The sequence below is a fragment of the Chionomys nivalis genome, chromosome 8 (assembly GCF_950005125.1).
Source record: "Chionomys nivalis chromosome 8, mChiNiv1.1, whole genome shotgun sequence".
In the NCBI taxonomy this organism is placed as follows: domain Eukaryota; kingdom Metazoa; phylum Chordata; class Mammalia; order Rodentia; family Cricetidae; genus Chionomys; species Chionomys nivalis.
The window spans coordinates 12,938,263-12,964,189 of NC_080093.1; the positions used below are offsets into that span (position 1 = coordinate 12,938,263).

General features: G+C 38.1%; 1 protein-coding gene across 2 annotated transcripts in view; it reads right to left on the reverse strand.

Annotated features, from left to right (window-relative positions):
* Slk (STE20 like kinase) overlaps window positions 1-25,927 on the reverse strand; it is a 53,954-nt gene that overhangs the window by 21,995 nt on the left and 6,032 nt on the right. For both annotated transcript variants that reach the window (XM_057777663.1, XM_057777662.1), the window contains exons 2-11: window positions 12,591-12,755; window positions 10,068-10,116; window positions 9,232-9,381; window positions 8,151-8,223; window positions 7,816-8,010; window positions 6,216-6,297; window positions 4,810-4,938; window positions 3,170-4,486; window positions 1,480-1,610; window positions 1,146-1,269 (exon numbers count right to left, since the gene is read on the reverse strand). In XM_057777663.1, the coding sequence (XP_057633646.1) occupies window positions 1,146-1,269; window positions 1,480-1,610; window positions 3,170-4,486; window positions 4,810-4,938; window positions 6,216-6,297; window positions 7,816-8,010; window positions 8,151-8,223; window positions 9,232-9,381; window positions 10,068-10,116; window positions 12,591-12,755 (2,415 nt within the window). The remainder of the gene's footprint in view (window positions 1-1,145; window positions 1,270-1,479; window positions 1,611-3,169; window positions 4,487-4,809; window positions 4,939-6,215; window positions 6,298-7,815; window positions 8,011-8,150; window positions 8,224-9,231; window positions 9,382-10,067; window positions 10,117-12,590; window positions 12,756-25,927) is intronic.

A 25,927-nucleotide genomic window follows, 5' to 3' on the forward strand; every position in this document is an offset into this window, starting at 1 on the left:
CACACAAATCAGCAATTAAAGAAAAATTAAGTGAGGCCATAAATTGCTGTGGGACAATGGTCTGTACCCTGTCACTTGTATTTTACATAAACGCTGACTGGCCAGTAAGCCAGGCATAAAGTATAGGTGGGGCAATCAGGCAGGCAGTAGATGTGAGGCAAGGAGAATTATGGGAGGAGGGAAGTTTCAGTTTGCAGTCATCACCCAGAGAGAGAGAGAGAAAGCCATACACAGAGCAAGCAAGATATGACTGCCTCGCCAAAAAAGGTACCAAGCCACGTGGCTAACACAGACAAGAATTATGGGCTAACATAAGTTATAAAATTAATAAGAAGCCTGAGATACTAGGCCAATCAGTTTATAATTAATGTAGACCTCTGTGTGATTTCTTTGGGAACCAGGCAGGACAGAAACCTCAATCAACAATGAATATAAAGGGGGAGAAGGGTGCATGGGAGGAGGACTTGGAAAGAAGAAAGGGAAAAAGGGAAATTATGTAATATTTTAATCATAATATTTAAAAAAAACTCTTAATATTGTAAGCTGAAAGATGAAACTCCAACACTGAAGCAGCTTTCAGTGACGGAAATATCTAAAAACCTGGTAAACAATCTACCAGTCTCCTAATACTAACTTCTCATGACAGATTTCAAATGAAACTATAAAATCGGTAATAAGACTGGGATTGGAGATCCCTTTCAACAAGTTTTTGCTTATAAGAAGCACCCAAAACACCCCAGAAACAGTGGCTACAGTAATAGACCACAAAACCATGAAAAATCTTATCATCAGAGAGAAAATTTAATAGCCTACTCCAGGGCTGTTTCTTTCTTTCTTTCTTTCTTTCTTTCTTTCTTTCTTTCTTTCTTTCTTTCTTTCTTTCTTTCTTTTCTTTCTTAAAGATTCATCTCTTTATTATGTATAAAACATTCTGCCTCCATGTATGCCTACTGAACAGAAGAGGGCGCCAGATCTCACTACAGATGGCTGTGAACCACTATGTGGTTGCTGGGAATTGAACTCAGGACCTCTGGAAGAGCAGCAGTGCTCTTAACCTCTGAGCCATCTCTTCAGCCCTCCAGGACTGTTTCTAAAACACTAGATTTCATTTATTGACAAAAATAACACAAAATCAAAGACTTCACCATCATTTCTTGCTCAAAGCGCCTGAAAATCTGCTCTCGCTGCTGCTGAAGTTTCCCATTGAGCTGCTGCTGGGCCCTCTGCTCTTCTTTCTGAAGAAATCTCAGCTCTCGAAGTTCCTGACGCCTGACAAAGTATAACAAAAAGAAGCAAATTATACTCTGGAGTAATACTTTTAAATAAGCTTTAGCCATAAGATTTTAAACTTTAAAAACAAATTTTCAAATAATCCAAAATTAACCAAGAATTTACTCTTGTTTCTCTATTCTACATAATTTTCAGAAACAGCAATAAACTCAATTAAACTCACAATAATTACACAGTTTCTCTACTCACCTGAGAAACCGCAATTCCTCAGTTTTGGAGTCACTATCTGTAACTATCTTTGACGTTGTTACACTCACTTCTACGCCATCAACAATAAATTTGCGTGTTTTCTTCAATGTTTTCTTCTGTCTTCTTGTTTCCTGAATAAGATTTCATTTGGGTTAGGTTTTGTATACTATATGTGGAAGACATTTTCCTCTTTAAAAATAAAAATGCCTGGACAGCCATCAAGACCGCACATATAAAGCAGCAGGAGTCATCTGTACATCAGTTATATCATAGTTAACGCTGAGAACGCAAGTTTACAGGTGAAAAAAAAAAACAAACATCTTTTTAAAGTGAAATTAGGCATTCTGGCCATGAGCATACACAATCTTTGTGACACTAATAATTAGGTACATCAGTAATAAAATTCCATAGATGACTTTTACTATTAAGCTTCTCTTCATCTTTTACTGTTGTGGGTTCTCACCACTACGCTTTATACCAGTAAACAGATTAAATAGGGAGACAATTACTTGGTTTACTGGGCGACAGGGTGGAGGTGCAGAAAACCAAGGGAGCCCAGCATTCAGAAGTTTGGGGACTCTACAACTAGACTCTGGGAAGTAAGGAAGGGAATGGGGGAGAGAAAAAGTGTGAAAGAAGGGAGGATGAAGGGGAAGGGAAACAGGGAAGAGCAGGGGACCAAGGAAAAAGAGAAAAGGAATACAGAAAATACGAAGTCCAAGAAAAGGCACTAAACTAAAAATGTGTTAGAATTCAAGTTTGCTCTGGCACCTGTGAGCATCCCCTTACTTCCCCATCCTCCAGCTCCAGGGTCCTCATGTTCGCCTAAACCTGAACCATGGCTGCTTCCCTAGCATTTCTCTAAAGTCTAACACTGACATGGTTTTATATATATACCTTCCTTAACCTACAAACGTCACAAATTTCTTCAGCTTCTACAATAAGGTATCTACAATTAACATTCCCTTAGCTGTCACAGAAGCACTTACCATGGAAGAAAGGAACTCACTCCCACAAGTTACCTCTAACCTCCAGACGCTTGCTATGGCACACATGAGTCCCTACACATAAACTTTCAAAGTAATAAATAAAATATAATTTAAAAAAATACTACCTTTTACTACATTACTGACCCGCAGGAGCCTCCTAGGTTTCTACAAAACTGCCCATGTGAATCCTAAGTACCCAAGATTTGAGAATTATGCTCTAATGGCTCCAAGTGCAGAGTGATATTTTGGGGTTTGATTTCCCCATCATGGCAGTATTAATTACTAGGAATAAAGAAACAAAGGTGGACATCTACAGGAGCCAGTGGTTAAGGATTACTCATACCTTAAAACACTTTTCAAAAGGAGACAATTCTTTCAGCTTCTCGTTCTTTGGTATAGCAGTAATGCTTGCTAAGATTGCATCCAGATATGTGCAAGAAACACTAAATGAGACCAAGAAACTATCCTGTCCTGTTTATCTACCCATGTACCCATATTTGCAAAATTGAGTAGGTACTATCAAAAATCTTTAAAGATAAATCCCAGAATCTCTCTCTCCAGTTCTTTTTGATTACCTTATAATCCCAAAAGAATTCATATGGTTAATATTATACAGATTTAATAGTGTTTTAAGATAGCAATGAACTAGAAATTACCAAAATGGGAAAGCAAAACCCAAGCAAGGCCCCAGGCACACTTACTTGTAGAGACATTGACCCACTATCTTTCGTTTTGCTTAGGAAGCTGGAGATGGACAAATTCAAGTCACTGCTGCTGTTCTCCACAGTGGACCCAGTCCCTGAGTCAGTGTCATTTTCCTTTTCATTGTCAGGCTCATGTGACAGTATGGTTTCAGTTTTTGGGAAAGCATTCATTTCTCCTTTATTTTCTGTGTTTTCAGAGTTAATATTGATACTAGGTATTAGGACAGGATGAGGCTCGTTGGGCTGCGAGGTTGCAGGGGCTTGGGGCTCTGTTTTAACCAGCACTTCCTGTACAGTTTCTTTTCTCTCCAATTCTACCTCAGTAGCAGTGGCCTCAGCTTCACTTCCGAGAGCCGGTTCCTCAGCACCACCAGTCAAGGCACTCCTCTCTGTCTCCTCAATGCTACGTGACTCACTGACTTGCTCAACCTCATCTGTCCCTGGTTCCTCAATGGTTGCCTGTGTGGTGTCTGACACTTCAGACTGTTGACCTAGCTCCTTCTCCTCAACTCTTTCTTGAACAGAAGGCTTTTCCTTAGCACCATCAGCCTCAGGGCCCTCCGTGGGCTTCCCTGCTGACTTGGGGGCTCCTTCCACTACGCCCTTCCCATCAGCACTCTGTACATCCTGGTTGCCGCCTTCAGCAGCCGTCTCGGCAGCATCTAGTGCCTCGTTTGTCCCTGCCTTGCTGACCACAACTCTTTGAGCTTTATCATCTTCTCCCCATTTCTCTTGGGTGTCTTCTGTCAACCCAACTGCATTGTCAATGGCCCGAAAATCAGCCTCTGTTTCTCCAGTCTCTTGAGACACCAAGTCCATTGTTTGAATATGCATATCTTTAATTACTTCAGGCTGTGTAAGTTTATTCTCAGGTATCTCCTGGTTTTCTTTACTCCTGTCGTCCTCTGGTTTCAGATGGTTAGTATTAACTTCTGAAGTTACCCTATCACCCTCATTTCCTCCACAAATTGAATTAACACCCACAGTTTGTTGGTCTTCTGTGTCAGGTAGATTTTCCAGCTTGGGTCTCTTCTCTCTCCCATTCTCATGGATTCCTACTGTCTGATCACTGAGTTCAGCCATCGTCTCTATGGTAGAATCACCTGCATGCTCATTAACATCCTCCACAGCCTTCTCAGGTTCCTCAATGGCAGGTCTTTCATTAACAACTCTGCTGCTAAATTTATCACCAGGAGTACTGTGTTCTACTCTTTCTGATACAGATTCCAAAATACAAGCATTCTGTGAAAGTTTATCTTCTTCAGAGCTGGCAATACTGAGGTCAGAGGAGGCACGTTTATTTGCAGGTATTGGCTAAAAAAGATTTTATACATCATTAGTATTAAAACGTGACCACAAGATGATCATCAAAATGGCTTTATATATCTATACTCACATGTGTAAAATTTAATTGCTATATTCTATAAAACTTGAAATTATGAAAGTAACTTTAAAAAGTGACAATCTTCAATAATAAAGAGAATGAAAATAGGTGACAAGATAAACTTAGTTACCCACTTCACTTCTAAAGCTGAAGGTTTTGTACTGCCTCATTTGTTCCCCTCGGACACATGTGCAACCACATCTCAAACCTATCTCTAAAACTCTACTAAGGAAACACCCTTAGTGACACTAACCAGAGCATTTTCTGTTTCCTCATCATCATCTTCCTCTTTGCCATCTTCAACTTCTTCTGTTACTTCAGCCTTTGCCTCAGCAATCAATTCTCGAACTGGTTTGTTGGAATCAACAGTAACAAAGGGATGCTGTTAATCACACAAAAAAAGCATGTTCAATGACAACTGAAATGCTTGTAAATTTGAACACATAAATAGATCCTTCTGTGTCAAAAAATGAATTGTGGATATGAAAAACATACACAAGAAAAAGGGAGAGGAAAGTGAGCAAAAGTAAAGACTATTCGAACTGGATTTTATTTTGTTTTGTACAATTTAGCTTTTAGTTATTCAGTGTGTGTAAGTGTGCATGTGGAGTCAGACTTTGGCAGTCAGTTTTCTCTACTCTGTGGATCGTGGAGATCAAACTCAGTTTACCAAGCTTGTTTGCAGGTCCCTTTACTGAGCCCTCTTGAAGAAGCTATATTTTGTCTCATTTTAGTAATTTGAAGGAATTTGTCAAAAATTAAAGCAACTTATTATGGCTGAGTAGAAATTACAATTTGGTTTTTCTGTATGTTTGAAAAGTTTCACAAATAATTTTTAAATTAAAATTTAAAGCAAGTTGTAAGTTTAAGCATCACTTCATTAAAAATAACTAAAAAAGGCCAATGGAGATGGCTCTGTGGGTAAAGGTGCTTGCTGCCAAACTAAAGACCTGAGTTCAGTCAGCACCCACATAGTGGAAGGAGAAAACCAACTTCTGAAAGTCACCCCAGGCCCATTCCTTCACTAGCATTAAAGTCTACTTCTGGGAGATTCTAGCACACACTGAAGACAGCTGAGACACCCAGCCTTGTGGACTGAACAACTACTTGATTCTTGGACATGCCATCAGGAGACAACCGTTGATGGAATAGTCAGACCACTCTAGCAAAAGCTGTTTATATATACAGAGATTAGTTCTATTAATTTGATTTCTCTAGAGAACCCTGACTAACAGTCTGTTATAGGCTAAGATCTTCAACTACAGGAGTAAGGAAATAACTGGGAAAAGTGTTTTAGGGACATAGAGATATACTTGTTGAACAAAGAAAGGCAATTTTCCCCACAACTTCTCCTTAGATAAACACATCAGCTTAAAACACTACCATACTGGCATTACACAACACACACCCTTACAGCAACTACCCTAAGATTTGTTATTTTATTTACTTATAATATGATGTGACACATTTTTATTTCAAATATAAGGAACAGACCCTGTTTTAAAGTAAAATCAAATTTATCTAACCACCTTATATCATTTGTGTGCATGCGTGTGTAGTGTTCGCGTATGTGCAGTGCACATGTGCATGCAGAGGTTTTCTTTTAGACACAATGTTAAAACAGTCTGACCTGCTGGTGTCACACTCTCCTCATCTTACCTCTAATAGCTGAGCTGTGGTCCACCGGGCATCTACATTCTTTTCCAAGCACTTCTTTAAAAAGTCCTTAAAATTTGAAGACCTGAAGAATAAAATGTGAACAATGGCATTTTATTTTACTTTATAATTATTAAAAAAAATCAAACTAAATTCTTTAATAGATCATGCTTAGTAGCCAGGCAGTGGTAGCGTATGCCTTTAATCCCAGCACTCAAGAGGCAGGCAGATACCTGTAAATTTGAGGCCAGCCTGGTCTACAGAGCGAGTTCCAGGACACACTCCAAAGCTACACAGAGAAACCCTGTCTTGAAAACCCTCCCTCCCGCCAAAAGAAGATTATGTTTAGCTTCATTATGCTTAGTATAGATTTAGTATAATGATAAGAGAACTAATGAGAGTAAGATTTTTACGCAAAGTATTCTGTAAATACATGTTAGACATACATGTAATAAGGCACACAGCTGATTGGAGGCAGAGTTTTCCTGTCCTGACCGCTTGCTCCCAAATAACTGACAACTGCTTCACAAACAACTGACTTGGAGGCTTAATATAAATTATAAATGATTGGTCAATAACTCAGGGTTATTACTAACTAACTAGCTCTTACAACTCAACCCATTTCTATTAATCTATGTGTTGCCCCAAGGTTCATGGCTTTTACCACTATCCCATTTTGTGTGTCTGACTTGTTCTCCATTGGGGTGGCAACTCTTCTGACTCTGCCCTCCTTCATCCCACCATTCTCAGTTTGGCTTTCCCACCTAACTTTATTCTGTTCAGCTATTGGCCAGTCAGCTTGTTTATTAAACCAACCATAGCAACATATATTCATACAGTGTACATGATTATTCCACAGCAGGTAATCAATGAGAGGCAGCCATATCTTTACAAGTTATCAAAATGTTACAATAATTGTTACACTAAGTTCCACAAATGCACATCACCTGAACATGGCCTGACTGTTTATAGTACAGAAAACGTCTTCTCCACGCAGACCCAGTTCACTCACACTGTCTAACACAGGGAAAATAATTTACAATAGTTTCCATGATCCTCAAGTCTTGTATTTGTACTTTATGTACAGATGTGAGCACCTGCCATTTATATATCAAGTGTGTGCCTAGTACTCACAGAGGCCAGAAGAGGGCATAAGCTCCCAAGAGACCGGAAGTATGGCCAGCTGTGAGTCATCATGTGGGTGCTGGTAACTGAACCCTGGTCCTCACAAGCAGTAGAGGTGCCAGTGCTCTTAATCACCAAGCCACCTCCCCAGGTCCTTAAATCTTGGGAACACACCTACCTCAGTTTCCTCATTCAGTCTTCATGCCTCATCTCCAAACTTAAACTTACCCTTAGCAAACTAAAAGAACAGAACAGCAAGCTGGGCAATGGTGCCGCACGCTTTTAATCCCAGCACTTGGGAGGCAGAGGCAGGCAGATTTCTGTGAGTTCAAGGCCAGCCTGGTCTACAAGAGCTAGTTCCAGGACAGGCTCCAAAGCTACACAGAAACCCTGTAAACAAAACAAAACAAAACGAACAAACAAACAAAAACAAAATATCAAGCTTTGGTTCTTTAAAAACTTTGTTAAAAGAGCTTACCATTTTGATGGCTGTGCTAATGTTGGGGGCTCAGATTTTGCTATTTTTAGCAATACTCGCATTGGATTTAACTCATGGTGAGGTGGCTCTATCTCAGCCATTTCTATTAAAGTAATACCCAGGGACCAAACATCAGCTTTATAGTCATAAGGTCTGTCCTTTGATGTCTCACACATGACTACTTCAGGAGCCATCCTATGAAGATAGAAAAATGAAAAGTTAAGATGTTTAATTAACAGTTATTGTAAACTATAGTCAGTATAATGAATATGTGTGGACAAAGTAATAACTGCAGACCCAACTAATAATATAGATTCATAAAAATGAATACCTACCAATATGGAGTGCCAATAAAGGAATCCCTCCTTTGAATTGTCCTGGTATTTTTAGCCGATACTCCAAAATCCGCTTGAAATAAATAATCATACAATAACATTAATGACAGCTTTTAAGCATGGCAAATTGTGTTTAATGGAGTGGGAGAAGGGAGCATTTCAAGTCTTTAGTAAGGTCAACCTTATTAAAAGTTAAGCACATCAGAAAGAGAAATGATTTCTCTGTCATTCTAATTATTTTTTAATGTTTGTGTGTACTGTGTAGTACATACATGTGTTCATGTGTGCATGGCGGGGGTTGTGAATATAAGCTCATGGACTTCAGAGGTCAATGTCAGGTGTCTTCCTCTACTGCTCTTAACTTTTTGAGACATTACGTCTTAGTGAACTTGGAGCTTACCATGTTGGCAAGACTAGCTAGCTAGGGAACAATAGAATTCCTCCTGTCTCTGGCAAGCCAGAACTAGGGTGACAAGCATCCATCACCAAGCCCAGCTTTTACACAGGTTCTTGGGAACCAAAATCAGGGCCCCATGTCAGCAGGCACTTCACTCACTGAGCCATCTCTCCAGCCCCTACCATGCTAATCTTAACCATCATCCTTCTACCATCTTTCAAAAAAGTGGCCAACATTTTATCACAAATACACTGACCACCATCTAGATACATCTTAAATTACAGTAAAAATGACAAATCCTCAGTGACAAAAAAACTGTCACTTTAAATTAAAATCTTATATACACTTCAAAATAAATGCCAAACATTGTATGCTGCAATTAACTCAAAAGAATCAGCCGGGTGGTGGTGGCGCACGCCTTTAATCCCAGCACTTGGGAGGCAGAGGCAGGCGGATCTCTGTGAGTTCAAGACCAGCCTGGTCTACAAGAGCTAGTTCCAGGACAGGCTCCAAAACCACAGAGAAACCCTGTCTCGAAAAATAAAAAAAATAAATAAAATAAATACAAGTGCAGCTGGGAGTAATTCTCCCTGTTTTACATGTTTGTGTAGGCCAAAACAGCATCAAGTCACTACATTCCACAGTAAATCCCAGAGCACAAATTCAAATGTTTGAATAACTTACCCAACTTAATGTCTCCATCTAAGGTAAAAAGAATATTGCCAGCTTTTAGATCTCTGTGGATGATTTTATTGTCATGTAAGTAGCTCAACGCTTCTAAAGTCTGCTTGCAAACTACTTGGATTTGGGACTCAGTTAACGGTCTCTCAAGTTCTATAAGGAGAAAGTGAAAAATATATACATGTATGTATTTTTATGCAATGAAAACATAAAGCTAATTAAATATTTTCAGTACAGTCTACCACTGTGATCTTATCAAAGATCATTTACTGTAAAAGAGCTAAATTTCTACAAAGATTAATTTCTTGACATAGAATATTCAACATTACATCTCAGAACTATACTTATCTAAAATACAATTGATTTCTTAATGCACTAGACTCTAATATTACATATGTACACATATAGTTGAGATTCTTTGGTGTGGGAGGTCCTTCTGTCTATGTATTGCTTCTATTGGTTAATGAATAAAGAAACTGCCTTGGCCTGATAGGGCAGAACTTAGGTAGGTGGGGAAGGCAGAATTGAATACTGGGAGGAAGAAGAGAGGCGGAGAGACACCATGGATCCTCAGCCTGAGATGGACGCTGGTAAGAATCTTGCCAGTAAGCCACAGTCACATGGCGATACACAGATTAATGAAAATGGGTTAAATTAAGATGCAAGAGTTAGCAAATAAGAAGTTAGAGCTAATGGGCCAAGAGTGACTTAATTAATACAGTTTCTGTGTGGTTATTTCGGTTCTGGGGGGCGGGGGGCCGGGATGAACAAGCAGCTCCTTCTACAATCCTTCTATCTGAGACAATCTAAGAAGCAAACACAGGAACAGAAGTACTTACCAAGCATCACAGCATCTACTGCTCCCCCTGCACAAAATTCAATGAGGATCTGCACATAAACAAAAACATGTATCTGTAATTACACCAACTGTCAGAAACTTAGCAAGACAGATAAATGAAAAGCTACTGGTTTATCTAGGCTCTAGGAACAGTGTCATGCTAAACAAGGATTCCCTGCCGTCAGTTACAAGTCTTAAGTGATGTTCTTCTGCACACACGCAGATGATAGAAGTACATACTATTTCCCCTTTTCCTTTTCTTCATTTTTTTTTTTTTTTGAGTCAGGTTTTCCTTTAGAACAAGATAGATTCAAATCTGCAATCCTCCTGCCTCCACCTCCCAAATGCTGATGACAGGTATGTTTCACCACACCTAACCATGCCCAATTTTATAAATAACAATTTTTAGTAACCTTTTCTAAAATTACCAAATATAGGTTGTTCAATTATTACAATATTTACACATTTAAAAGATTTTATTACTGAAATATCTTACTACCTTCATCTTTCAAGTAACTATTGCAATGTTAAGTGACCAAATATATTGTTTAACTTTCAATAAAAAAAACTTAAAAAAAAAGAAGGTTTATTTTAAAGACTCATTTTATTTTTAATTATGCTAATGTTCATGTACTTCTGCAGTGGTATGTGCACATGAGTGCAAGTGCTCTCGAAGGCCAGAAGAGAGTGTCAGGTCACCAGGAGCTACGGTTACAAGCACATTATTACCTAATGTGGTGTTTAAAACCAAACGGGTCCTCTGCAAGAGCAGTACATGCTTTTAAGCACTAAGCCACCTCTCCAGCCATTTTAATTTAAAAAAGAGAGAGAGAGAAAAGAAGGGAGAAGCAGGCAGACAGGCAAGCAAAATAACACACAGATTCAAACTCAATTATCACCATCATGTACCCATTCTTCTTCACTTTACTGTTATAATTTTGTACTATGATTATTCTATTTATATCTATGTCTCCCATTAAATTGTACCTCATAGTAAACCAAATTTTTATTTTGCAACAGTGTCAAGTAAAGGCATATCTGTTAATGTCGAGGAGTTTTTCTTATAGTTCAGACTAGAGCCCTGAACAATTATTTTAAGAGACATTAGACCAATAATAACTATACTTTTAAAAAATAATATTTTAATAAGTAGTGTAATTCTATACATCTTCCCTCTTGCTAAAAAATTTTTTGTTTTGTTTTGTTTTTGTTTTTACTTTTCGAGACAGGATCTCTCTATATACCACTGGCTGTTCTGGAACTCACTATGCAGACCAAACTGGTCTCAAACTCACTGAAATCCGCCTGTCTCTGCCTCCTGAGGGCTTCAATTAAGGTGTGTATCACCACACCAGGCTACTACAATATTTTTATAAGTGTTTGCTGATTACAATTTATTTTCAAGTGAAAAATAATTCGGGAGCTAATTCTTTTTTCATCCTTCAGAGAAACAAAGGCTCGAGAATGAGCTTACTCAACCAAGGTCCTAACTGGCAGCAGCCACATCTCAAAGAACAGACTTTTGATTTCAAGCCAGATAGTCATTATTTTAAGAAAAACATCTAAAACTCTATTTTATAAGAAGCTGTCAGCTTTCTTGAGAGGCTGGAGAGACCACGCAACAGTTAAAAGCACTCACTGACTGCTCTTCCAGAGGACCCAGGTTCAATTCCCAAGACCCACATGAAAGTTCACACCCATCTGTAACTCCAGTCCCAGATCTGATATCCTCTTCCAGCCTCCACAGGAACCAGGAATGCACATGGTATACAGATATACATACAGATAAAACACACACATAAATCACTATTTTTTAATTTATAAAAAAGCTCTTGATAAAACTGTTAGTTCAAGTAAAAATTAAAATATTATTGCTTTACCTATTTATTCCTATTTTCTTAAAAATAAACAAAATGTATACAATTTTAACCATTTCATCATGCAGGAAGGCTGAGCCTAATGTGAAATTTAACATTCTCACAGTTTATAGTATTGCATGATTTATAAAAACTTTAGGATAAAAATTATAAATAACACAGAAAAAAGAACCGTCAGTGGGCAATGGTGGCACACTCCTTTAATCTTAGCACTCAGGAGGCAGGACAAGTGGTCTCTGAGTTCGAGGCAAGCCTGGTTCACAGAGTGAGTTCTAAGCCAGTCAGGGCTTGACAGAGAAACCGTCTCAAAAAACCAAGAAGAAAAAAAAAAGAAAGAAAAATAATCCTTCAAAAATATTTAATACTTAGATTACTGAAATTACAAACACAGACATATTTTAGAAATTTATCTCTCCCACCTAGATCCAGTGTCAAACAATGGTATGAAATGGTATAATCTGAAACTAAAGCTGAACATCCATTGAAGTGAGAATCGTTATCTTGTTACTGACTCTCATTAGCAGATCAACCCTCAATCAAGTTTGCAAGTAACTAAATAGAAGGGGTAATGTACAAAATATGTTTTCACGACCTTTTAGTACAATTAACTCATTTCGGCTACCAGTAAAGGAACAAAAAGTACGTACCCAAAGATTGTTCTCGTAATAGAAGGCATCTAGAAGCTTGACTATGTTTGGGTGATCACAAGATGCTAATATGTCGATCTCAACCATATAATCTTCAAGTTCTTCTTCAGATTTGGTGTCAATCACCTTTGCAGCAGCTAAAACATTGGTCTCTTTATTCTGGGCCTGAAAATAAAAGTATCAGAAATGTCTGTCGCACTTTAAATGCTTACTTTTAATTTTTTTAAAAAAAGAAAATGTTTAGGTTCAAAACAATATTGAGCAGAAGCACAAAGTTCCTTTGTATCCCCCAGAGCTCCACCTCACAGTCTACACCAGCCTGGCACATTTGCTGGAACCAAAGAGCCTACATTAACATACCACTACCACTTCTACACACAGCTTACATTATGGTTCAGTCCTGGTGCTTCACATTCTAAGGGATCTAACAAATGTGTAATGAAATGTAGCCACCATTTGATCATACAGACAGGTTTTATTGCCCTAAAAATACTATGTACCCAGCTATTCTTCTCTATCTCCCCTGACAACCACTTATCTTTTGCTACCTTTTCTTTTAACCTTTTCCAGAATAACATAGAATTACAGACTTTTTTTGTGATGATTTCAATTTTTTATTACTTTATAAATGAATTACAGACTTTTCAGATTGGCTTTTATTTAGTTATATATATATGTAATGTTCCAGTAGCTCTTCTCAGGGTTTGAGAGTTCATTTCTTTTCAGTACTAAATACTCTTCCACTCAGGAAGTACCAGTTTGTTTACTCTCTCACCTAATTAATGATATATGCTGTTTCCAAGTTTGGAAACTATGAATTACCCATGTGGGTAAAGACACCAGTATAGATAGTTTTCAACTTATTGAGTAAAGACCAAACAGCCTAGCTGCTGGAACAGTTGGCTGAGTTTTGCAGAAAACCACCACACTGGATTCCAAAGTGGCTGTGTCATTTTGCATCCCTACTAGCAATGAATGAGAATACTGCTCCACATCCCAGAGCTGCCTGTGTAATTACCAAAAGACTTATGGGTGTGCTTCAAATCATAATTCCCTTTAGACATATGTGGGACATCTCTATATATCCTCTTTGGTGAGGCAGCTGTTCATGTTTTGTTTTGGTTTTTGTAATTTCTAAATATTGGGTTTTAAGAGTTTTCAAACCGTTAGCTTATGTTCTCCCAGTCTGTGGTTTCTCATTCTCTTAAACACTATTTTTAAAAAGTAACTTAAACATAAATATTAACTATGCAGGCTGGGTGAGGTAGTTCTCATCTGCAATTCTAGCAGTTGGAAGGCAAAGATAGGAGAAACAACACTAGTTTGAGGCCAGTTCAGTCTACACAGTTAATTCCAAGCCAGTCAGAGCTACAAAGCAAGACTGTCTCAAAAAATAAATAAATCGCACTTGCTATGCAAAGGACTAATGCTTCTGTGCTTTCCATGCCAGGAGGACAGTACTCATTGCCCAGCACTGGTTCAACTGCTAGGGGCTCACAAACTGCGATGTCACTTCCAAGCTGTGTTGCTTACAGCAACTTTTTAAAAAATCTGTTTTAGTTCCATTACCATTGATGTTTACCTACACCTTGCAAGTTTGTGAGAACTAGATAATACATATTAACTAGGCTTAAAATGCATACAAGCATTTACTATAGCTGACATATATAGTAAGAATTCAAAAGTATTAGCTATAATTATTACTATGTTATTTAATCCTTTGAACACCAGATATTTTATTACCTCCCCTTCAACAGAGAATATAAACAAACAGGAGTGGTGGTCTAAATGAAAACCACCCCCATAGGTTCATAGGGCGTGGCATTATTAGGCAGTGTGGCTTTGCTGGAGGAAGTGTGTCACTGGGGGTCAGCTTTAAGATTTTCAAATGCTCAAGACAGGTCCAGTGTTGCTCTCTTCCTACTGTCTGTGGATCCAGATATAAAACTCACAGCTCCTTCTCCAGCACCATGTATGCCTGTGTGCAGCCACGTTTCCTGCCATGTTTCCCACCATGATGATAATGAATTAAACCTCTATATCTGTTAAGTCAGCCCCAATTAAATGTTTTCCTTATTAAGAGTTTCCCTGGCCGTGGTGTCCCCTCACAGAAATAGAACACACACACACTCTCTGAAATTGGTGAAGCGGGAGATGTTTTTGTCAGTGTCATTTTATAATGGCTGTTGGCCAGGACTGTGTCACCATGTAGCCATTCCTGCATCACAAATTCATGTGTCCTTAGTGTCAAATAATTACAATTCCTTGGTCTCTCAGACTCTAAACTTTTTTAAGGATCTCATGAAGAAGCAATGTGAGTCCTACATAATTAAAACTTTTCTATTATGTGGAACATTCAAGAGAGCATCAGTGTGGTGATCTTTTGTTTGTGTTTTAGCAAATAAAGTTTGCCTAAAGATCTAAGACACTAGAGTTTAGGCAGTGGTAGCACACACCTTTAATCCCACCTCTTGGGGGACAGATGGACCTCTGTGAGTTCAAGGCCATGCAGGGCTACACAAAATTGATCCAGTTTAAAAGAGAAACAGTGGGGCAATGGTGGCTGCCACCTTTAATCCCAGTACTTGGGAGGTGGAGACAGTGAGGATATGGCTTGGCAGAGAGGGGAATATAAGGCAGGAGGAGACAGGAGCTCATGCAGTCTGAGGCAGCAGTCTGAGGACAGGATCGCCCCTTTGGTATGAGCACTGGTAGAGTGGTTGGTTGCTCTGCTTCTCTGATCTTTCAGCTTTTACCTCCAAGATTTTTTTTAAAGAACAATTAGAATTTGTGCTACACATCAGCATTATCACGTGCAAAATGAGAATTATTATCTTCCAAGATCTTAGCGAGGATTTGGGAGTACTTGTTAAGAAATGCTGGACCTCAGTGTGGCATTGTCAGGCTAGCCTAGAATACAGCAGCAAGATCCCATCAAAAAGCCAACCAATCACCCACCCACCCAGCCAGCCAATTGACCACAATGCCTCATTACTAATGTTTTTAATGATTAGAGGATGACAGTACATGGAAAACACAAACATCAAATAATGATCATTCAAATGTAATTCAGAGGAGTCAAATTTAAATTTTCATATATTCACAGAGATAACAGATACAAAATAGCAACTTGGATGAAATACTCAGGATTCTTGGCAAAATTTAATTAGTATTTTCTTCTTTTGTCCAGAATAAAAATAGCATATCTTTTTATTTGGCTTTTATTTTGAAGATAGGGTATAGCTTGGGTTGTCACTCATCCTGGACTCCAACTTGGAAGAATCCTCCTGCCTCAGTTCCCTAAGTGCAAGGAATTCAGGCATGTACTAGTATACTCAACTTTATTTCTTCAAATAATGATATATCTTAAAGCAATCACAGATTGAATAAAATTTGATGGACTATGCTAGCTAGAGTGGCAGAGTAGTAAAGTTGACCTGCGTTGCAATCTTTTTATCTAAAACATATTCTCTGAACCCTAAACCTTAGTAGTAAGTAGTATCTGTTTTTTTCTAAAGGAAATAAAACTTGGCCCAACATAAAGACTTCATGAAATAACTAAGCAAACGTTCATCAAAAATAAGAGCAAGTTAATAAGTAACAAAAATTAACTTAAAATGTGACTTCATTTGACAAAAGGTTTCAAGGATCAACCATGGACATTCAATGTTGCTGTATTTTTATTTTCATATCAATATGGCATAGCTACTTTACATAAACAAACAGAGGACTGTGGGAAAGTTTAGTTTACCTGAGTTCTCTACTGATTTTATGTTCTAAATGAAGGAGGGCCAAAACTAAACTCTCCTACACTACTGTTTTAACAACTGTGACCCTTCCTGGGTGGTGAGAAATTTTTTTAAATCCCATTTTATTTCCAAGGTCTACATTTTCTGAGACTACATAATATATTTATAACAGGCAAATTTTAGTAAGAATCTCAACTGGAAGTTAAAAAACCTAAAAAAGGAGAAAAGAAATTTTAAAGACCTATAAAGAAAATCAAGTGGAATCCAGCCCCACAAAGGTATCAATCTAAAGAGAAAGGTTAAAACCCATCCAGGATAAATATGAAAGAAATCATAAACAACAAGTTTATAAAAAGAAAAATGAACTCAGTCTCTTCACTAATCCTAATACTGATCCTGCTAATGTGGCCACCTCTGGGTCTAGGGGTTGAAAGGCAAAGGGTTTTCTTCTACCACCCAAACAAGGAGTAAGACCCCAACTGTCCAGAGCATAAGGACATTTAAAATGTCTACCGAGTCTCAGATTACATCACTGTCCCACTTACTTCACAGACTGCTGACTCTGAGTGGCCTGAACATGCTAAAAGCAACACTGAGAGCTATCAAATGGAAAACGGAAACTACAAAGAGTTTCAAGATACATACTTAACAATAAGACAAACGTAAATTACCTTCTAGAATTAATTCAATAAAAATGCTTTTAAATTTTAAGGATCTTAGTTACATTTTCAACTTCATCATACACAAAAAAATTTCTAAATTAATCAAAAAGACAGAAAGCTTGTACAGTGAAAACAACCGAACATTACTGAAAAGAAATGAAGACAAAAAAAAAGGAAAAGAAAAAGGAAACACGTATGTTCATGGAGTAGAATCAGAATTGTTAAAATGTTAATACTGCCCACAGCATTCTATATATTCAATGTAAACTCTACCAAAATCTCAAGGTTTCTGCAGAAATAAAAAAGGTCATGATAAAATATGAAATTTCGAATAACCCTAAATAGCCAAAACCTTTAAAGAACAAACCTCAAGAATTCATAATTTCTCATTTCAAAATTTACTACAAAACTGCAGTAATCAAAATAATGAAGCACAGACATAAAGACAGACACGGATAAATGGGATCTCAGAGAAAAGCTTGGCATGTGTGGTCATGACCTTCAACAAGGGTGTCAGCAGGTCAGAAAATTGTTTCTATAAACATACTAGGAAAATTAGTATCCATGTGCAAAAAATTAAGTTGGTACCTTGGTATGGGAAGTCCTTCTGTATATGTGTGGCTTTTATTGGTTAATGAATAAAGCTGTTTCAGCCAATGGCTTAGCAGAATAGGGCAAGGTGGGATTTCCAAGCAGATAGAGGAGGAGAGAGTAGGCAGAGTAGCGGCTGCAGGAGACAGACACATCCGCTGGAGCCCACTGAAACTTTGCCAGTAGGCCATGACCTCATGGTGATGCATAGATTAATGGAGATGGGTAAATTTAGGATGTAAAAGCTAGCTAAAAAAATACGCTTAAGCTATTGGTCAAATAGTATTGCAAATAATATAGTTTCTGTGTGATTATTTCAGGGCTGAGCAGCTGGGAACGAATGAACAGCCTCTGGCAACAGTACCTTATCCAATATCACAAATAAAAATTAATTCAAAACATAAAAAAATCTAAATATGAGACCTAAAACTATAAAACTTTGAAAATAATATATTAAGGATGCCAAAGAGATGGCTTAGCATGTAAAGTACCTGCTACCAAGACAAACTACCTGAGTTTGAACCCCTGGACCTACATAGTAAAAGAGACTCCATTCCTACAAGCAGTCCTCTGACCTCCACATATGTGCCACAGCATGCAAATCCACACGTGCATACTCATACAAAATAAATAAATACAAAATAATTGTTTTTTAAGAATACATGTGGCAAAATACTTAATATTTGAAGATCACTGTCGACTGCTCAGTAGTTAAGAACATGTACTGCTCTTGCAAAAGACACAAGTTCAGTTCCCAAGTACCCACATCAGGAAGCTCACAACAGTCTCTAACTTTAGTTCCAAATAATTGAACACCTCTGGCCTCCACAAACATCTGCACTTTTGTGCTCATACCCCATATGAACACATAACTAAAATCTTTTAAAACAAAAATATAATTCAAGCCGGGCGGTGGTGGCGCACGCCTTTAATCCCAGCACTCGGGAGGCAGAGGCAGGCGGATCTCTGTGAGTTCGAGACCAGCCTGGTCTACAGAGGGAGTTCCAGGATAGGCTCCAAAGCTACAGAGAAACCCTGTCTCGAAAAACCAAAAAAAAAAATATATATATATAATTCAAGATGAGCAAAGGAGGAATTGGGGAGTGGTTCAGACAGTAAAATGCTTGCCGTGCAAGGATGAGGACCTAAGTTCAGATCCCCAGGACCTATATAGTCTGTAACTGCAGATCTGTAACTGCAAGGCTGGAGAGGGAGAGACACAGGATGACCCCAGGGTCTTGCTGGCCAGACAATCTAGACCAGTGGTTCTCAATTTTCCTTGTGCTGTGACCTTCCTCCTATGGTAACCACCTCCATCATAAAATTATTTTCGATGCTATTTCATAACTGCAATTTTGCTACTGTTATGAATCAAAGTGTAAATATCAATGTTCTCCAATGGCCTTAGGTGACCACTGTGAAAGGTCACTTGACCTCCCAAAAGAGGTTGCAACCCGCAGGTTGAGAACCACTGATTTAAACAAATCTGTAAGCTCCAGGTTCAGCGAGAGACTGTGTCTTACGTAAGGTGGAAAGCAATTGAAGGATGCACCAGACAATGACTTCTGGCCTCCACACGCATGTATGAACACATATGCACGCAAACAGCAACCATATACATATAAATAAAATATATATGAAATAAGCAAAGGACTAGAACAAAATTCCTTCAAAGAAGATAAGGGAATGGCCCATAAGTATATGATAGATGCTAAGCACCACTAATCATTAGAAAAAATGCAAATAGAAACTACAATAAAATATTACCTCATTCATTAGAGTGGTTACCCTTTAAAAGAAACAATATTGGCAAAGAAGAGGAGAAAGCTGAACCACTGGGCACAGTTGGGAGGAATGTAAGATTGCATGGCCACTGTGGGAAATAGAAGTTTCTCAAAAAGGTTAAAATGAGATTACATTTGGTCCAACATCTCCATGGGTTTCAAAGAGGTAATGATACACTATGCTCATACAAGCTTTATTTACAATAGCTAAAATGCAGAAATGACCTAAAATCCCATCAACAAAGGGATGGCTAAGAGAAATATGGTGAAGATAAGCAAAGGAACATTATTCAGCTTTTTAAAAAGTAGAGATGCTGATAAGCTACAAATAGCTGAACCAAAGGACAAGGCAAATGAAACAAGCCAACCACAAAATGATAAATACTATAAGATGCAAATACAGTAATCAAAATCATAAAGAAGGTAAAATAATGGCTGCCAAGAACTGTAAAAAGGATAGGAAGTCATTATTTAATGGGTAGAGTGTTAGCTTCACAAGAGGAAGAGAGCCAGGTGGTAGTAGTGGTTGAACATTTTTGTCAGATTTAATCTCAGGTAACAGTACATAAAAAAAACAGTCAAGGTGTACCAGGAATAGTAGTGATGCATGCCTATAATCCCAGCATTAGGTAGGTGGAGGAAGGAAGACTAAGAGGGCAAGACTAGCCTGTGATACACAGGAAGATCCATGCCAGACTGGGCTATGTAGCAAGATTCTGTCTCAAAATTCACCCCACATCGCCCCTGCAAAACAAAACAAACAAACAAACAAAATCTGTGTCTAATACTGAAAGGGGGGGTGGTAACTATTATATATATTTTACCACAATAAAAAAATAGAAAAAAGCCAGGAAAGAGTCCATAACTATAACCGCAGCACTCACAAGGACTGCAAGTTTAAGATCAGCCTCAGCTACTTCACAAGAGCCTATCTCAAAGAGAAAAAGAAAGGAAAAAATCTTGGGAAAATGTAAATAATGTATAGAACTTTTCAAAAGTAATTCTGTAGTAAGCATTAATAATCATCTTATCATAAAAGTTTTCTCTTACTAGGAATTTATCAGAAAGAAATAATGAATGTCATAGAAATGAACCTTACGCAGACAGACATGTGATGCATGATTAAAACAATGTGAAAAAAGGAGAGGGTGAGCTACACAAAAACCATGCTGTGATAACAGTGTGTCTACACAGAAAAAGTGAATCTGGATTCCCACCTCACACTAGGAACAAAAATCAACACGTTTAAATATACACCTAGTGAAGAAGGCTACACTACTAATTTGAAGAAAACAATAAAAGGACATTTTCATTGTATTAGGTTGGGAGGAATTTCTCCATACAGAAGCATTAGTATATAGAAAAAAAGTTAGCAGATTGAGCATTAAAAATGTAAATGTCTATTTCAAAAAAAAAAAAAAGCATGTTAAAGAGAATAGACAACCCAGAGGCAAAGGAAATGTGTAGACAACATACAACACATAACAATGACTCCCGTAAACCTGTGAGAAATAGAAAGAACTCAGCACTTCTGGGAAGAAATGCAAATGGCCAATCAACATAGGAAAAGGAGCTGGTCTCACTGAAAAGGAAAGGTAAAACTTCATAGCCATCAAATCATAGACTAGAAAAAAGGGCCAACAAATCTAAAGGCTCTTTCAAGCCAATTTAAAGATACAAAATTAGATATGGTCTATTACTTTTCAGTCATCCTTTATAAAATTTTGGCAGGCTATTTTGAAATAAATTAGTCATTACTTGTCAATAAATACTAATTAACTATATATAGTCAGACCTTTAAATTTTTAAATTACTTTATAAATCTCACATTATACAAAACATCAACAGGAAATTTACAAATAAAACTAAAACAAGTTATATTGGTTTCTAGTATATTTCTTTAAAACTGTAAAAATGACAACATACATAGAGAAATAAAATGTATGGTCCACATTTTTCAAGCCATAATGTTAAAAAAAAAAGCAAGAGAAAAGAGAAGCAATGGAGGGAAGAAAGAAGTTAGAGAGGAAGGGAAAGTTAGAGGGAGAGAAGAGAGATGGGGAGAAGGAAGAATGTGAAAAGAGAGGAAGAACTGATTCAAATATTTTTCCACACAAAAAAAAAGGCATTCTTGCTGGGCGGTGGTGGCGTACGCCTATAATCCCAGCACTCGGGAGGCAGAGGCAGGCGGATCTCTGTGAGTTCGAGACCAGCCTGGTCTACAAGAGCTAGTTCCAGGACAGGCTCCAAAACCACAGAGAAACCCTGTCTCAAAAAACCAAAAAAAAAAAAAAAAAAAAGCATTCTTACCAACATTCCCCCACTAATTTATAGGAAGACATGTTGTGGGATATCGGTACACTGTGTGAAGATGTGTTACTATGATTGGTAATAAAAAGCTGAACGGCCAATAGCTAGGCAGAAGAGACAGATGGGACTTCCAGGGAGAGAGAAGAGAGGGAGAAAATCAAGGCACAGGAGGAATGAGTCAAACACCTAGAATTGGGAAGGTAAAAGCCACGTGGTAGAACGCAAATTAATCAAAAGTATGGGTTAACTTAAGTTATAAGAGCTAGTGGGACAAGCCTAAGCTAAGACTGAGCTTTCATAATTAATAAGTGTCTGTGTAGTTATTTGTAGGTTGATGGTCCTGATGAAAACCATATTACAAAGACACGCGAGTCAATACAAGAATAAACTGGCAAAGCTGATTATCTTATAGATTAAAAGAAGAAAAGGCTAAATATGTTTTACTCCTTGTATGTTCACTGAGTAATTAATTATATCCACATAGAAAAGCAGAAATCGAATAAGAAAATGGAGGGGTAGAAAGCAAGCTGTTCTGCTTTTGACATTTTTTCTTTCCATAATCTTGAAATAAATTATTAACTTAAAACCTTCTAAAATAGAGTTTTAGGAAAGAAAATAAATTCAACAGGGTTCAGATTAGTATTAACTATTAAAAATTTGTTTTGAAGCCAGGGGGTGGTGGCCCTCCCCTTTAATCCCAGCACTCAGGAGACACAGACAGGCAGATCTCTCAGTTCAAGACCAGCATGGTCTACATAGTGAGTTCCTGGAAAGTCAAGACTACACTGAAAAAACATTTCTGGGGTTGGGGGGGGATGTATTCTGAATTGGAAAAATAAAAACCTTTCCACTCCCATTTTAACATATAACAACACCAATTTTTATAATGAAGATACAACTTTTAAATAGCAGCAGCAGCACCTTACACCCAAACACCTTGGCCAAAAAAAAAAAAAAAAGTTTCTCTTACTGACTTATGAAAAATCTGGGTAAAGGGATGTGTCTATCTGTGTGTGTGTATGTGTGTGTGTGTGTACCCATAAGTGAGTATGGGTACATAAATGCATGTGTCTGTAGGTGGAGACAAGCAGACAACCTCACTGATGTCCCTCAGGCACTGTTGATCTGTCTGCTGCTCCTTGCCAGCACTGGGATCACAGTGTGCCCAGTTGTTTGACATGGGTTCTCAGAGACTGTAGTCCAGTCCTTGCAAGCATTTTACTGTCTGAGTTTTATCATCTTAAGCCTAAGGACACAGGACAGCCTGGGAAAGTCTGAACATATTCCCTGCAAACTTCCTATGCTAGAAACTCAATCCCCAGATTTACACATTAATGGTGTTTGAAGGTGGGACTGTAGGGTGACAACAGGGTCATGAAGGCCATTCTGTCTATCTAAGAAGCTCCCTTGTACACACTGCAGTCAGCACCTGCTTCCATAACCAGAGTACACTGATGGGTTAACGGATGACTGGAGAAATAGTTAGGCTATTAGGCAAATGTTGACATATTTACTGTCTCCATGTGATGGTTCTTGACATAAAAGAAGGCTTTCACCAGATGTTGAACAGACGTGCCAAGCTCTTGGATAATTCTAACTCCAGGATCACAAGCCAAATAAGCGTGGGGAGGAGGCAGAAATCTTAAATAAATTAATAAATAAATAAATAAATAAATAAATAAAAACAAGCCAAATAAGCCTCCATTCTTTATACTCCGCAGTTTATGATATTCAGTTATAATAATCAAAAACTTTGCTAAAATATTTCCACAGTATACTCCTGTTGGGAGTGCAAATTGTCATAACTACCTAAAAGCAAGAAAATCCATTGCTAAGTACACATTCAACAGAAATGAATGAAGGTATACACCAAAAAAACTACACAAGATTACTGACGATGCCAGGCTAGGTGGCCTAAGCCTGCACTCTCAACATGTGAGAATCAGAGACAGAAGACCACAAAGTCAAGGGCAACCTGGGCTACAAATTCTATGCTAGTCCGGACTACAGAGACCTCCTTTCTGAGGAGATGGCTCAGTGGTTAGAGAGCTTACCAGAAGCATGGAGATCTGATTTCAAATCCCCCAAACACCATTTCATGTGGGCAAAATGGCCTGTCTATAATTCCAGCTTTAGGAAAGGGTATACAAGACCCCTGGAGCAAGCTGGCTAGCCAGACTAGCTCAACCAGCAAGCTCAGAGTTCAACTAAGAGATCTCTGACTTTGCCTGTAGAGTGTAATCACTCCTTGAATCTCTGCACACTTGTGTACTTACACCCTAACACACAAGTCCCATAATAGGCAAAATTGCATATATGTGCATACATGAATAAAACATATATACATGGATTGATCTTACTATTAATATACAAAACGTAAAAACAATCCAAATGACTACCAACCAAAGAATAAACTGTAAACGGTGGCATTTCAAAAATTTTAATACTATAGAAAAAAGATCAAATGACTACTAAACATAAATGAATCACATTCATTATATCAAAAATACAGACTTACTCAAAAGAATACATTTATATCAAGCCCAAAACATATCAAAAAGATTCAGAAGAGTATATGTAAGACAGAGCTGTTCTGACTAAAAAATTAGAGGGAAAAGAGAGTATGTGTGTGTGTCAAGACATGTTTATTAAGAATAACTTACAAGTTTTTGGACCAGCCAGATGTCTCAGCAGGTAGCGAGGCCTGACAACTGGAGTTTGATCTCAAGGAGAATCAACTCCTAAGAGCTGTCATTTGACCTCCTCACAGGTCCTGTGGCATAAGGACCTACACACACACACACAAACACATACACAAATTAATCAGGTAATTAATTAAAATTAAAATGTACACAAGTTTTGGTGTTAGTAAACAACCAGTTGCTAAAGTAGAAGGGGAAAAGGGAAGATGAAGGTGCAAGAATGTGCAAAAGAAGCCGGGCGGTGGTGGCACACGCCTTTAATCCCAGCACTCGGGAGGCAGAGGCAGGCGGATCTCTGGGAGTTCGAGGCCAGCCTGGTCTACAAGAGCTAGTTCTGGGACTGACACCAAAGCTACAGAGAAACCCTGTCTCGAAAAACCAAGGAAAAAAAAAATGTGCAAAAGAGGAAGGTTGGCAGGGAGTCGGTCAAATCTAAGTGTTTATAAAATGCCATAGGGAAACCTGCTACTTTGTAAGCTAATTAAAAAATGAAATTAAAAATAGTAACTCTAGAAATTCTATGCCAGTAATCCCAGAACTTGCTGGAAGAAATGGTAAAATATATTGCCCCCATCTTAACAAGAGAAAACTTGTAGGTCTATGCAAGTGGTAGCCCCAGATAGTAAATACCAAACAGACCACAGAAATAAACTAGGGACCAACAATAAAGAACTCATATTCTGGACTCTGTTCAAAATATGTTAGACATCAACTTACTTATAAATTACTGCCAATCACATATATTACATCACCAAGTCTACAATCCCAGCATTCAGGAGGCTAAGGAGCCTAGACTACATTGCCAGTTCAAGGCCAACCATGGCTATAAAGCAAGACCTGTTTTGAAAAAAAAAAAAAAAAGACATGGCTACTGGACAGCTTGATGTATGGATCTAAATTTCAGGAGCAATCTTTGAGCACAGACATAAATTATCTTTAAGTGATAATTAAAGAATGGGGCCGGGCGGTGGTGGCGCACGCCTTTAATCCCAGCACTCGGGAGACAGAGGCAGGTGGATCTCTGTGAGTTCGAGGCCAGCCTGGTCTACAAAGGGAGTTCCAGGACAGGCTCCAAAGCTACAGAGAAACCCTGTCTTGAAAAACCAAAAAAAAAAAAAAAAGAATGGGTAAAAATAAGTTCTCATAAGCAAAGAAGAAAAGAGAACTTGAGGTGTACACATCTCAGAAGGCAGAAACATAGGGTTGCTGTAAATTTAAAGCCAGCCCCATTAACACAGGGAGTTCCAGACCACCTAGAGTTAGAAGGGGAGAAGGGGAGTGAGAAGGGAGAAAGAAAGAAAGAAAGAAAGAAAGAAAGAAAGAAAGAAAGAAAGAAAGAAAGAAAGAAAGAAAACAAAAATGATATACTCAAATCCTCAGAAATTCAACACTTAAATATCCTTTAGCAAAAGAGCTAGCAGAGGAGCCTGGAAAGGCGAAGACACAGGAGAAATGGGAAAATAAAAGCCAGTAGAAGGCTTTAAAAAGGAAAGAATGGTCAGGGGTATGTACCAAGAGCTCCTGAGAAGTCAAGTAGGA